Source organism: Oryctolagus cuniculus, chromosome 19, assembly GCF_964237555.1.
Source record: "Oryctolagus cuniculus chromosome 19, mOryCun1.1, whole genome shotgun sequence".
Lineage (NCBI taxonomy): Eukaryota > Metazoa > Chordata > Mammalia > Lagomorpha > Leporidae > Oryctolagus > Oryctolagus cuniculus.
Genome location: NC_091450.1, coordinates 61,066,165 through 61,079,464, shown reverse-complemented (window position 1 = coordinate 61,079,464; position 13,300 = coordinate 61,066,165). Strand labels below are relative to the sequence as shown.

The window sequence follows — 13,300 nt, the reverse complement described above, 5'->3', positions numbered from 1 at the left end:
AGCTGGTGAGAGTTTTCACGACCTTGTATTAGCCAAAGAGTTCTTTGACATGTCACCAAAAGCAAGATCCACAAAGAAAAAAACACTGATAAATTGGGCTTCATCAAAATTAAAAACTGCTGTGCTTCCAGAAATACCACTAAGAAAATGAACAGACAACTCACAGGCTGGAAGGAAATATTTGTACATCATGTCTCTGGTAAGGATCTGCTACTTAACACCCAAACTAAGAAGGCAAACAACTAAATTAGAAAGGTTGACAGAAGTATGGGCTAGCTCTCTCCCCATGAAAGACTTCCCAGGAGCTAACGAGCAACCTGGAAAGGTGTGTGGCATCATCAATCTTTCTGGATCTGGTACCGTGTGGGGTTCCTGCTCACACCTGCCAGGGTGGCTGTCGTCAGAAGACAGGCGGTAGCCACGTGTGGTGCTGGAGAAGCCTGCACGCTTGCCATGTTTCTACAAATGTCTAACGTAAATTGACCATATGACTCAGAAATTCGGTGTCTACCCAAGGCCGAGGAAAGCACACAGTGACTCAGAAACTTGTATATGAATGTTCACAGCTGCATTTTTTGTAACAGTCCAGAAAGCAGGCAGAACTTGGATGCCCATTGCCTGGCAAGTGGCTGAACAAAATGTGGCACATTTGTACCTGGGCTGCCGCTGAGCAAGACAGGCAAGCAGGGCCCTGACATAGGAACCAAATATGGCCCGTTTACACCTGGGGTGCAGCTGAGCAGTGGAGACGCACTGACGCATGCTCCTGACACATGCTTCAGCATGGGCACTGAAGGCCAGGATGGCTGCCTTTTATCTCTTACTGAAAAATGGTATAAGACATATTTTTCAAAAGGCCCCCTATTTCTCTGGGCTGGCCATTGTGGTGTAGTGGGTAAAGCTGCTGCCTGCAACACTGGCATCCCATATGGGTGTTCATTTGTGTCCCGGCTGCTTTCCTTCTAATCTAGCTCCCTGCTATGGCCTGGGAAAGCAGCAGCAGATGACCCAAGTGCTTGGGCCCCTGCACCTGCGTGGGAGACCCAGAAGAAGCTCCTGGCTCCGGCTTTGGTCTGGCCCAGCCCTGGCCTTTGCAACCATTTGGGAAGTGAGCCAGTGGATGGAAGTGGGCTTTCTCTCTCTCTGTAATTCTGCCTTTTACATAAATAAATAAATGAATGTTTTTTTCAAGTGACTCTTGATTAATTAGGTGTTGATTGTAACTAATCTGCTATAAAGGTCCCTGTGACTGGTGAAATGCACTCACCAGCATCTGTGAACACCACCTTGTGCTCCAGGACCCTGACCTAGGCCATGACCCTTTAGAAGAGCTCCCTGTCGGGGGTATGGGGGATTTAGGGGGTTGGTGTGATCATTAGGATTTGCTGACTGCTCCTGTAATGTGAACCAGAGGAGGGGATGCTGACCCTTTCTTGTGGGGTTCAGGAAGGCTCCATAGAAAGTGTGGGATTTACAAAGCATGGTCAAACACAGACCGTAAGGAAGGGAGTGAAATACGACTGAGAACAGCAGGATGGGACAGATGCAGAGCCCTGGAGAGGCAGCTCCCCAGAGACAGAAGTGAGTTCAGCGCATGGCACAGTGGACACAGGCCTCCCTGTGGGTCAGCCATGCAAAAGAGAAGAACCCTGTGGGCATTGGGGGGCCACAGAGCCTGGCAGGAGTAATGATGCTAGGCCCGTGGCCTGATGGCTTGTGTGTGGGCACAATGGGGCTGTGCCTTCCTTCCACTCTCTTTTTTTAAGATTTATTTATTTTTATTTGAAAGGCAGAGTTACAGAGAAACACGCACACACACACACACACACACACACCTGGAGAAAGAGAGAGAGAGAGAGAGAGAGAGAGAGAGGTAGGTCTCATCTGTGGGTTCACTCCTCAAATGGCCACAAAGGCCAGGTTGAAGCCAGGAACCAGGAGCTTCATTTTGGTCTCCTATGTGGGTGGCAGGAGTTCAGATACTTGGACCATCTCCCACTGTTTATCCAGGTGTATTAGCAGGGAGCTGGATTGGAAGTGGAGCAGCTGGGACTTGAACCGGCACCCATTAAGAGATACTAGTGCTGCATGCAGAGACTTCACCTGCTACACCACAAGACCAGCCCCTGCATTCCGCACCTTGAGAGATGCTGCACCAGGCCAGGCACCAAGCAAGCAGCCGCTGAACACACAGTGGTCACTCTGTCCTGGGCTCGGGCAGACACTGACGAAATGCTCTTATATGCCACACAGGAGGTTCAGAGTTGAGGTGCTTATCAGTCTGTTCAGTGCATTCTTAGTGAGTACCTGTTAGACTCTAGGTGTATGGCTAGGAGCTGATAGCAAACAGACAGAAACATCGTTCCTGCCTTGGGAAGGCTCTGGGGCCAGCGCAGGGCTGAGGAGGACAGTGCTGCTGGTGGGAGCTGGGTCCCAGAGCCATGTCCCGAGTGTGCCTTTGCAGCAGTGCCAGCTGCAGTCTCACTCTGACGCCATTCCTCATGGCTCCTGGGCTCCTGCACTGTGGGTGCCTCCTTCTGCCCCTGTCCCCTGCAGCACAGAGTGCCTGGACACCCTCCTGTGCGAGATGGCCAGTGATTAGTCCTGGCTGAGTTTTGTTACCTCCTGAAACCTTCCCCCAGGAGGGACTGATGTGCAAGCTGCACAGGGGTCATGCAGGGAGGTTGTGCATCGGCTTTCCTTCCCTGACCTAGGAGCGAGGAACGCTGTTACAGATGGCACATAGGAAATCGCCTCAACCTGTTGTGCTGTTTTTTTCTCAGGATTTGGTTTGGGAAAAAACATTGCCTCTGATAGGAGCCTGGAGCCGAGGCGCGTCATATGCCTGGCTTACAGAACCTGACTTGTTCTCAGCATGGTTGGCTCCCGAATTTCTCATTCAAAGCCAAGATTCTCTAGCTCCTATTTCTGAAATGCCAAAATGTGGTCGTCCTTTTACCTGATGTGAATCAGTTTTTTTTTTTTAATTTAGTATTTGAAAGGCAGGGAGAGAGAGAGAGAGAGAGAGAGCAAGCAAATTGATCTTCCATTTGCTGGTTCACTCCCCAAATGACTGGAGCTGGGACCAAGACAAAGCCAGGAACCAGGAGCATCTTCTGGGTCTCCCACATGGGTGCAGGGGCCCAAGCACTTGGGTCGTTTTCCCCTGCTTTCCCAGGCACATTAGCAGAGAGCTGGATTGGAAGTGGAGCAGCTGGGATTTGAATTGGCACTCATGGGATGCTGGTGCTACAGGCAGTGGCTTTACCCACTACACCACAGCACCGGCCCCTGATGTGAATCATTCCTGCACAGCGTTGGTTTCTTCCTTCAGTTTATTCTCCCTGCTTTTGGTTTAGATCGGCACACTCATTGCAGCCTTCCTCTGGTGACGAGATATCTACCAACATGTCTATGCAGCTGTTCAACGGGGAGACTCATCAACTCGCCGTCACCTTAGAAAACATTGGCCTGGAACCCCTGGAGACACTGCAGGTCACCTCCAAACTGCTCCCCACCAAGGGTAGGTGTGGTCAGTGTGTCAGACCTGGGAAGTTTGCGTTGTTGCCTTGCACAAGTGATATTTTACACAGCTACTGTTCAGAAAACCTCAAAGCTTGCTTTAGTTTGGTGCAGTCCTGATGGGGGTGGAGATCCAACACCACATGCTACAGGCATGAGGCTGACCCCTTCGTGCCCTTGGTTCCCATTACTGGATCTGAACAGGGGTCAGATCCTCAGCAGACTGGTTACTGAGTGGAAGACTGGGAGACAGGAACAGGCCGATCCCATGGTTCCTGCAGCCCAGGGCCGCCTCCTGATTCAGCACTTGAGGGCTGGGCCAGGCTGAAGCCAGGAGCCAGGAACTCCATCCAGGATTCCCATGTGGATAGCTGGGGCCCAAGCACTTGGGCAAACCTCCGAAGGATGCCAGCATTGCAGGAGGCTGCTTAACCCTCGGCACCACAGTGCCAAGCCCAAGGTGTAGCTTTTCCACCTTTCTGGGCTGCTGTTTCCTTTGCTGTTGCTGTGCCTTTGAACTTTTCTGGAACTCAGTCCCGTGTCAGCCATCCCTTTCTTTCCTGCCTTTTATCAGGACAGTATTCATTGCGGACTTGCAGGAATCCTATCTAAACAATTGTGTGCCTGTTGTGTAGCTTCCATACTTAGCATTTTGCTGCGTTTGCCTTGTAACACATCTCTCTGGCGTCCTACCTACATCCCCCACCCCGCCCAGTATCTTGTCTAAAGTTCCGGATTTCAGAAGCACCTGTGAGTGCTTCTGTGCTCGATGTTTTTGATAAAATGCACATGCACTGAAATGTGCAGGTCTAACATGTTTCATCCAATGAGTTTCAACAGATGCTGGCCCATGTCATTGTGTAATCTAAGCCCTCATCAAGATATAATACAGCACATTTGCATCACCCCAGAAAGTTCCCCAGCTTTCTTCCCAGCAAGTCCCAGTGCAACCCCGGGAGCAAACACTCTTGTCTGTCGTCTGTGTGCTGGGCAGCCCCACTGGGTGTTTACTGCTGGTGATGCAGGGTGTGGGTGACATGCATAGCAACTGGCAGGTGGCAATTGGCAGACGTGCAGCCCAGTCACCTTCTGTTCCCTACCCTGAGTTTAATTTTCCACTGGGTCTTGCCCACACCTGGTCGGTCTTAAAAATCTTTAAAGACATTTATTTTCGGGCTGGCACTGTCGTGTAGCTGGTTGAGCCACCGCCTGTGGCACTGATATCCCATGTGGGTGTTGGTTTGTGTCCCAGCTGCTCCACTTCTGATCTAGCTCCCTGCTAGTATGCCTGGGAAAGCAATGGAAGGTGGTCCAAGGGCTTGGGTCCCTGTAGGAGACTTAGAGGAAGCTCCTAGCTTTTGGCTTCTGGCTCCAGCCTGGTCCAGCTCTGACAGTTGGAGCCATTTGGGGAGTGAACCAGCAGATGGAAGAGTTCTCTCTGTGTGTCTTTCTCTCTGTAACTCTGCTTTTCAAATAAAATAAATCTTAATGCAGAGTGGACAGTGAGAAAGAGAGAGACAGAGAGAAAGGTCTTGCTTTGTCATTGGTTCACCCTCCAATGGCTGCTGCGGCTGGCGCGCTGGGGCCAGTGTACTGCGCCGATCCGAAGCCAGGAGCCGGGTGCTTCTCCTGGTCTCCCATGTGGTGCAGGGCCCAAGCACTTGGGCCATCCTCCACTGCACTCCCGGGCCACAGCAGAGAGCTGGACTGGAAGAGGAGCAACTGAGACAGAATCTGGTGCCCCGACCGGGACTAGAACCAGGTGTGCTGGTGCTGCAGGTGGAGGATTGGCCTAGTGAGCCGTGGCACCGGCCAGAAATTTACTTTCGTTTGCCTCAAAGGCAGAAAGACAGACAGAGCGAGAAAGATCCATAGATTGTTTAACTCCCAAAGGGCCAAAGGCCCTTGTCTCTAGTTAGGCCTAGGATGGCTGGGGTCTATGTTACTCTCCTCCTTTTTATGGACAGGGGAAGTAAAGGCAGAAGAGGTGACTAACTAAGGTCACATAGCGGGTGCGCGGGGAACCAGCAGGAGGACCAAAGTCTCCTAATTCTCAGCTTTGGTGTAGTCACCCTTAGGAGGCAGAAGCACTGTAATCATGTAACACACTGCCCGGTGTAGCCATCTCAGAGCAACACAGTTACCAGTGAAAAATTAAAGCCATCATTCTTTCCTTAGTTTCCTCCCAAGCTGCCATACATTTACATGTGGAATTAAATTAATGGAAACAAACCATATGCTTCCAGAATATACAAAAGGAATAATTCCTGGTGCTTTTGCTGTACAAGTCAAGGCTCCCAGTGGTGACAGATGACCGCCAGCACTAGAAACTGGGAACGTGTGCAAGGCTCCTGTGTGGGGCCATGGTGACAGCAGCAGGTTGCCTGTGGATATTAAAGAGCATCTATTTCCATTCTCGCCTCAGCTTCACCTTGGGCCCACTGAGCCTACTGAATGCCTGCTCTGCGGATGGAATGCTTCTCTGGTGCCTGCAACGTTTTCTTTCTTTGTGCCGGTGGTAGAGTTATTTTCTATCTTAAATTAGGAAGAGCTCCCACCCTGGAGCTCATTTCATGCACCAGGTGTGAGGCACTTGACATTCTTTCTCCATATGAAGTTGTCCCAGACACCACAGGAGGGCTATCGGGGTGGGTGCTCTGGTAATGTTTATTTCACTGTGACATCCCCCGTGCCTGAGAACCCAGAGCAGCGCTTGTCACTTAGCAGGTGCTGCGCAAGTGTCAACCCTGGTTCTCCCCTCCTGGGGCCATCCTGAGGATGCAGGACACAGGGGGACAGTACTAGGCACCGAAGTGCTGGACCCAGGCTTGCTTTGGTAGTGGCGGTGCTTGGTGCACCCTCCTCTCTACAGGACTGCGTTTGTGGTCTCAGTGCCTGATGCCGCTGAACCTGCCGGCACCCTGTGTCCTTTCTTGCTCCTGCCTGACTGCTGGGAGGCACCGAGGGTCCCGGCAGGGCCCCCACAGCCCCTTAACGCATCTGCACTCACCCTGAATAACCCCCCGTTCTTCAGATACCAACCTCAGAGAAAGAAAAGTATCCTGTTCTGTTATCCCCCCTTCCATCTTCCTTGCTTTCCTGACCTATTTTACTACAAAAAAAATTGTTTAATTTTTTTTGAAAGTCAGAGACAGAGAGGTTAAGGCAGACAGAGAAGGAGAGACAGAGAGATCCCATTTGTTTCCTTTGCTTGGAGAAGGATTTTCTTGTATGCAATCTCATATGTCTATTTTTTGCTTTTGCCGCCCACGCCTTTGGGGTCACATCCAAGAAATTACTGCTCAGATCAATGCCAAGGACCTTTCCCTCTGCTTTCCTCTAGTCGTTTTAGAGTTTTGGGTCTTATGGTTAAGAATTTATTTACTTACTGGGATATGTGTTTATGTATGTGTGAATGTGTACATATATAGATATCAAGTCTCTAGCACAAACCACTATCACAGGCATTTAATTTTAATTTATTTTCATCTTATTTGAAAGGCAAAGGAGGCTGAGAGAGAGGAAAAAAAGAGAGAGAGAGAGAGGAGAGGGATCTCCCATTTTCTAGTTGACTCCCAGAAAACCTTCATAATATGGAAAAGTCTTATGCTACTTCAAAAATCAAAATACAGATTTATAAAATAAATTCAATTTTGTAAAATTTTTTATTATTTTTTTTTATTTTTATTTTTTTATTTATTTTTTTGACAGGCAGAGTGGACAGTGAGAGAGAGAGACAGAGAGAGAAAGGTCTTCCTTTGCCATTGGTTCACCCTCCAATGGCCGCCGCGGCCAGCGCGCTGCAGCTGGCGCACCACGCTGATCCGATGGCAGGAGCCAGGAGCCAGGTGCTTTTCCTGGTCTCCCATGGGGTGCAGGGCCCAAGCACCTGGGCTATCCTCCACTGCACTCCCTGGCCACAGCAGAGAGCTGGCCTGGAAGAGGGGCAACCGGGACAGAATCCGGCGCCCCGACCGGGACTAGAACCCGGTGTGCTGGCGCCGCTAGGTTGAGGATTAGCCTAGTGAGCCGTGGCACCGGCAAAATTTTTTATTATTTTTTTAACAGGCAGAATTAGACAGTGAGAGAGGGAGAGATAGAGAGAAAGGTCTTGCTTCCATTAGTTCACCCCCTAAATGGCTGCTACGGCTGCTCTGGCAGGAGCCAGATGCTTCCTCCTGGTCTCCCATGCAGGTGCAGGGCCCAAGCACTTGGGCCATCCCCCATTGCCCTCCTGGGCCACAGCAGAGAGCTGGACTGGAAGAGGTGCAACCAGGACAGAATCCGGCACCCCAAACATGACTAGAACCTGGGGTGCCGTTGCTGCAGGCAGGCAGATTATCCACGTGAGCTGTGGTGCCGGCCAATAAATTCCATTTTTAAAATCAATCCAATTTTTAAAAAGAATAAACAGTACTAAATAAACACATAGAATGTTAAGTGTGCCTGTCTATGCACAGTTAGGATGCAGGATGAGGAATTATTTTTTTACTATCCATTTATATTTTTCAAGATTTCTAAAAGGAACATACAAAATTTGTAAGCTAAAATTTATCACTGAAATGCTTTCAACTGTGGCAGGCACTGAGGTGCAGCAGGTTAGTCTGCAGCTTAGGACACCCACATCCCACACTGGCGAGTCTGGTTCAATTCTTGGTTGCTCCATGCTACAGATCTAGTTTCCTGCTCACGAGCACCATGGGAGGCAGCAGGTGATGGCTCAAGTGCTTGTGTCCCTGCCACCCACATGGGACACCTGCAAGGAACTCTGGGCTCCTAACTTTGGCCTGGCCCAGCCCTGGCTGTTGCAGGCATTTGGGGAGTAAACCACTGGATGGAAGATTTCTCTCTCTTTTTTGTCACTCAGCCTCTTATATAAATAAACAAAATTTTTTAAATGCTTCAACTTGAATTTTCAAAAAGCTTTAACAAAGAAAACTCGGGGTCTGCTACAACCCTCCCTCTGGGTACAGAACCCAGCACCATAAAAGGTCAGAGGTGGACAGAAGCTGCAAGGTGCCTTGGTTTGAATGCAGGACATTGCTAGACCTGAGATGACCGTGGCAGCAGCGACAGGTATCCTGGGCAGTGCAAACTCGGGACACACACAGTCACTGCCATCCCTTCTCCACAGATTAGGAAGCCAGGGCTCAGAGACTCACCCCACGTCGGGGGTCTGCCACTCCTCCCCCACGTGCCCAGATTTCACTCCTCTCCCCCCAGCACGCAGACACTGCCTAAGCAGCCATCATCCTGTGAGGAAGACCCTCCCTGACACCACTCAGCGAGATTCCATCTCTTGAAGAGAAACATCAGTCCTCTAACTCCTGGATCTCACTCTGCCTGGGTTACTAAACCTTCAGAAAAGACAATGTGAAATTGTTCAGCTCCACACAGACTGCCCAACTTACAGGGAAAGAAAGACAGCAGGATCCCTGTCCCCAGGAGTTCACAACACAGGGAGAGATCAGCTAGCTAAGGGACACTAGGAGCCTAGCTAAATGATCTCATTGAGATCTCAGCCAGGTAATCAAAAGGAGAGGAGGAAGAATCGCCTGACTTCTTAACAACAGGGGAGCTGGGGAAAGGAGTAGCACAGAGCTTCTGCTCCGGCAGGAACAGCACCAAACTGCATGATGGGCTCCAAGAACCAAAAATGCCCAGTAAACCAAATATATATTATGTAGATGGGGAAAGTGTGAAACCAGGCTAAAAAGATGGCTTGAAGCAAACTGTGAGTTTCCTTGAGATAAAGCCAAGACTTCACAGGGTACACAAGGCCAGCCAACAGGTTCCCGAGCTAAGCAGAAGGCGCAAACTCTCCCTACCCTGTGACAAGTAGGCTGGAAAGAGCCAAGCCAGGGGACGGGGCATGACATTGAGAGGGTGCTGCAGCTTGCAGAGCAGGAGGGACCTGAGATCTGCACCAGGGCCATGACAGTGCGAAGGGGAAGAACTGGCCCAGGTGAGATCAGCTCATATGGACATAGGACATGCCATGCACCTGGGGCCCAGGTAAGATCAACTCACCTGTGGACAAAGGACACGCCAGGCAGGAGGGGCCAAGGTGAGATCAACTCACATGGACACAGGACACAGCAGGCACATAGAGTTTGCAGAGACTTCCAAGACTAAGAAGATGGTAGCACCCTTGACTCAAAACAGCAAATTCAGGAGGAAATGACAGAGAATTGAACAGAGGAGATGGTGAATTAGGCTCCCATTAAAAGCCAGGGGACCGGCGGGCGCCATGGCTCACTAGGCTAATCCTCGGCCTACATCGCCGGCACCCTGGGTCCTACTCCCAGTCTGGGCGCCGGATTTTCACAAAAAGTGAAAAGTTACATCAATTTAATATAAGAGAAAAATGCAACAAAAATATTTAATTTTGTCAGTGTTTATTTGAAATACACTTAATTCATCATGTGTTAAATTGATGACAAATGAATTAGGAAGTTATTTTTGACAGGATAGAGGTTTACTAACTTAAAAACATTTTACATTACTATACCTTCAGTAATGATCCCGTACAGTGCATTTGCATGTATTTTAGAAGGTAACTAACTGCGACCCGCGCCGCAGCTCGCTTGGCTAATCCTAGCCTGTGGCGCCGGCACCCTGGGTTCTAGTCCCAGTTGGGGTGCTGGATTCAGTCCCGGTTGCTGCTCTTCCAGTCCAGCTCTCTGCTGTGGCCCAGGAATGCAGTGGAAGGTGGCTCAAGTCTTTGGGCACTACACCCACATGGAAGAGCAGGAGAAGCACCTGGCTCCTGGCTTCAGATCAGCAGAGTGAACCAACGGAAAAGGAAGACTTTTCTCTCTATCTCTCTCTCTCTCACTTTCCACTCTGCCTGTCAAAAAAAAAAAAAAAAAAAAAAGCCAGGGGACCTCAAACGCTATCTTTCAGTATTCTATTTTTCTTTGTGAAACACACGATTTGGTCTATTTCCAACATGATCCATACTTTAAAGGCAGGGCTACACTGTGGAGGGCGGTGAGTGGAAGCAGACCTGTGTTCTGTGGAGAACTCTGTAAATCCCAGGTGTTTCAAGTGCTTGTGTGCGTGGGTACGTAAGTGTCTGAATAAGTACATTCCGAAGATTTCCTCATGCGCAAGTCAGAGATGATGCCACGCGGAATGTTTGTAAGGAAGAAGAGAATGACTGGGTACCAAAATCCTTTCTAAGACCCAGTTAAACTCTTTCAAATTCTAGGTTAATAGGGTAGGTAATGCATATAATACCAATTCTAAAAAAACTCTAGTAGTTGGCGTTAATGTGGTATTTTATTTATAGCTATGTCTTCCTTTTTTAATTGCTTTACTTTTCTTGAAGATCTTATTTATTTCTTTGACATTGAGAGTAACACACAGAGGAGATGAGAGGGAGGGAGGGAGGCAGAGAAAGAGAGAGCGAGAGTGAGTGAGAGAGAGAGAGAGAGAGAGAGAGAAAGTCTTTCCTCGGCTGGTCCATTAGCTAATTAGCTGCAATGGGCGTAGCTGAGAGTATCTGAAGCCAGGCACCAGGAGCCTCGCCGTGATCTCCGCATGGGTGCAGAGGCACAAGGACTTGGGTGTCTTCTGCTGCCTTCCCAGACCCCAGCAGAGAGCTGCATCGGAAGTGGAGCAGCCGTACTCGAACCGGCGCCCTTATGGGGTGGCGGCACTGTGGCAGTGCTTTACCTGCTCCCTCACAGTGCCGACCCTCCCGGAAGCCGTTTGCCGTGGGATTCAGCTGTCTGCTAACAGGCCTGGGAAAGCAGAGGGAGACAGGGAGACGGCCTAAGGACTTAGGCCCCTGAACCCAGAATGGAGCGCCGGGTAAATTCCCTGGCTTCTGCTTCAGCCCCTGGCTTCTGTCCTAGTCCTGGCCTTTGTAGCCACCTCAGGGGTGAACCCCCAGATGGACGATCACTCAGAGAGAGAGCGCGCGAGCTGGCGATGCCCCCTGCACTGCTCTCCCCAAGCGGCTGCAATGAACGGCCAGTGCTGGGCCAGGCAGGAGGCAGGAGGCAGGAGGTCCATTGAGGACTCCCACAAGGCATGGAAGTGGGGTCCAGAGAACCTGGGCCATCAGCATCTGTGTCCCTGGGTCACCGCCTGGAGAGGCGGGACTGGAAGCGGCCCTGGGGCTTAGGACGCTGGATGCAGCAGTGTGCAGAAGCGTCCTGGGGTGCCATGGTGACAGCCCATGTGGAGTGCGCCTGCGCCTGGTGCTATGACCCGGAAGTGCACCCACACGCTTGGCTCCGACTGCCCCGCGGTGCTCCGCTGGGAGTCAGCGCCGCATCTGCTTCTGCCCGAAGCCTGCACAAGCCACACGGAGAGGAGCCGTCCTCGACGCAGCTGGCTGAGCTTGAGGGAGACCCAGCAACCCCAGGGTCAGGCCAGCATCAGAGAGGCTGTATGTGCGAGGCTGCCGCACCGTTTCCCAGGTGCATTGCTCTTCTTTGGCCCCTTCGGGAAGCAACGGCCCTCACGGACCTCTGTGCCCCGAGCAGACTGGGCCCCCTTGGAGGTGAGTGATGCGCAGCTGTTGCGGTTTCCTGCTGGGCGTCCTGGCTGCAGGCGTGCCTGTTGCTCTTGGGTCTTGAAGGTGCGGGTGGAGTCGCGGTCGTGCAGTGCGGACGGTCTGAAGGGTCCCCAGGGTGCGAGCAGCTGTGCGAGAGCAGAGGTGGCTGGGTCTCCTCCCGGAACGGCCTTGTGTTCTTGTCTGTCTGCTTTTGGAGGGCCCAGCCTCCCTGCTCTAGACCTGTGAGTGTTGTCGGGAGGAAGGAGAGCGAAAGTGCATGTCTGTGTCCTGGTCTAGGAGGACAGTTTCGGGTTCCTGGCATTGGGTGTGATGTTAGCGCTCTGTGGGTTTTTCATGAAAGAGCCTTGTCAGGCCGAGGTGTACCTTTTGTTCCTAATTTCATGATTCGTTTTTCAGTTTCGCAAAAGTCGTGGACGTTTTTGTGAAATAGGTTTTCTGTGTCTATTGGCATACTTTGTGGGCTTTCCCCATGTGTATTCTGTTCTGGGATTGATTGATTTTGTATGGTAGTGGTCCTTGCATTCCCGGAGTAACTCTCTGTTATGCACAGTGTGCTAAGCTTTGGTTGTGCTTCTGGGTGGCTTCTGGTCATATTTTGTTGAGGCATGTGACACATTCACGACGGATATGTGTGTGCCATTTTCTTGATGATATGTGCTTGTTTGGGATGTTGGGAAAATGCTGCTCTGATGGAATGAAATGGAAGGCTTTTCCTCTTCATCTCCTATTTGGAAGGGTTTGTGAATCACGGATTTTAATTATCTTTTCCTTGGGAGTTCTCACCAATGGAGCCATCTATCTGGTCCTGGACTTTGTTCATGTCTGTTTGGTTTGTTTGTTTCAGCTTCCCTGCTACTACAGTGTCTTTGGAAATTATAAGTGTATTCAGGGTTTCTTGTTTTACTGTATTCAGTTTTAGTGGCTTGGGTCTTTCTGAGAATCAAGCCACTCTATCTAGGTTGACCAAATCCCCGTGCCTTGGTTTTTCCCTAGTGGTTTTGGATTATTATTTTTGCAAGGTTGGTAGCGATGTCCTCTCTGTTATTTCTGTTGTCAAGTCACTTGAGTCTGTTCTCCTTTTTCCTCTGTTTCCTGTGGATAAACGTTTTGTCAAGTTGACTGAGTTTTCAGGCACTCTAGTTTGGTCTCACCGAATGTCTGTTGTGATATTTTCTGTGCTTTTGGGTTGATTTCCATTTGAATCTTTTTCCTCCTTCCAGTTTCTTAAGATATACTTTGATGTTCTAG

The 13,300-nt window shown here is 50.3% G+C and overlaps 1 protein-coding gene across 1 annotated transcript in view; it reads left to right on the top strand.

Annotated features, from left to right (window-relative positions):
- LOC103347041 (trafficking protein particle complex subunit 9) overlaps positions 1-13,300 on the top strand; it is a 225,767-nt gene that overhangs the window by 24,449 nt on the left and 188,018 nt on the right. Inside the window, exon 6 of the mRNA XM_070063804.1 lies at positions 3,360-3,523. Within this exon, the coding sequence (XP_069919905.1) occupies positions 3,360-3,523 (164 nt within the window). The remainder of the gene's footprint in view (positions 1-3,359; positions 3,524-13,300) is intronic.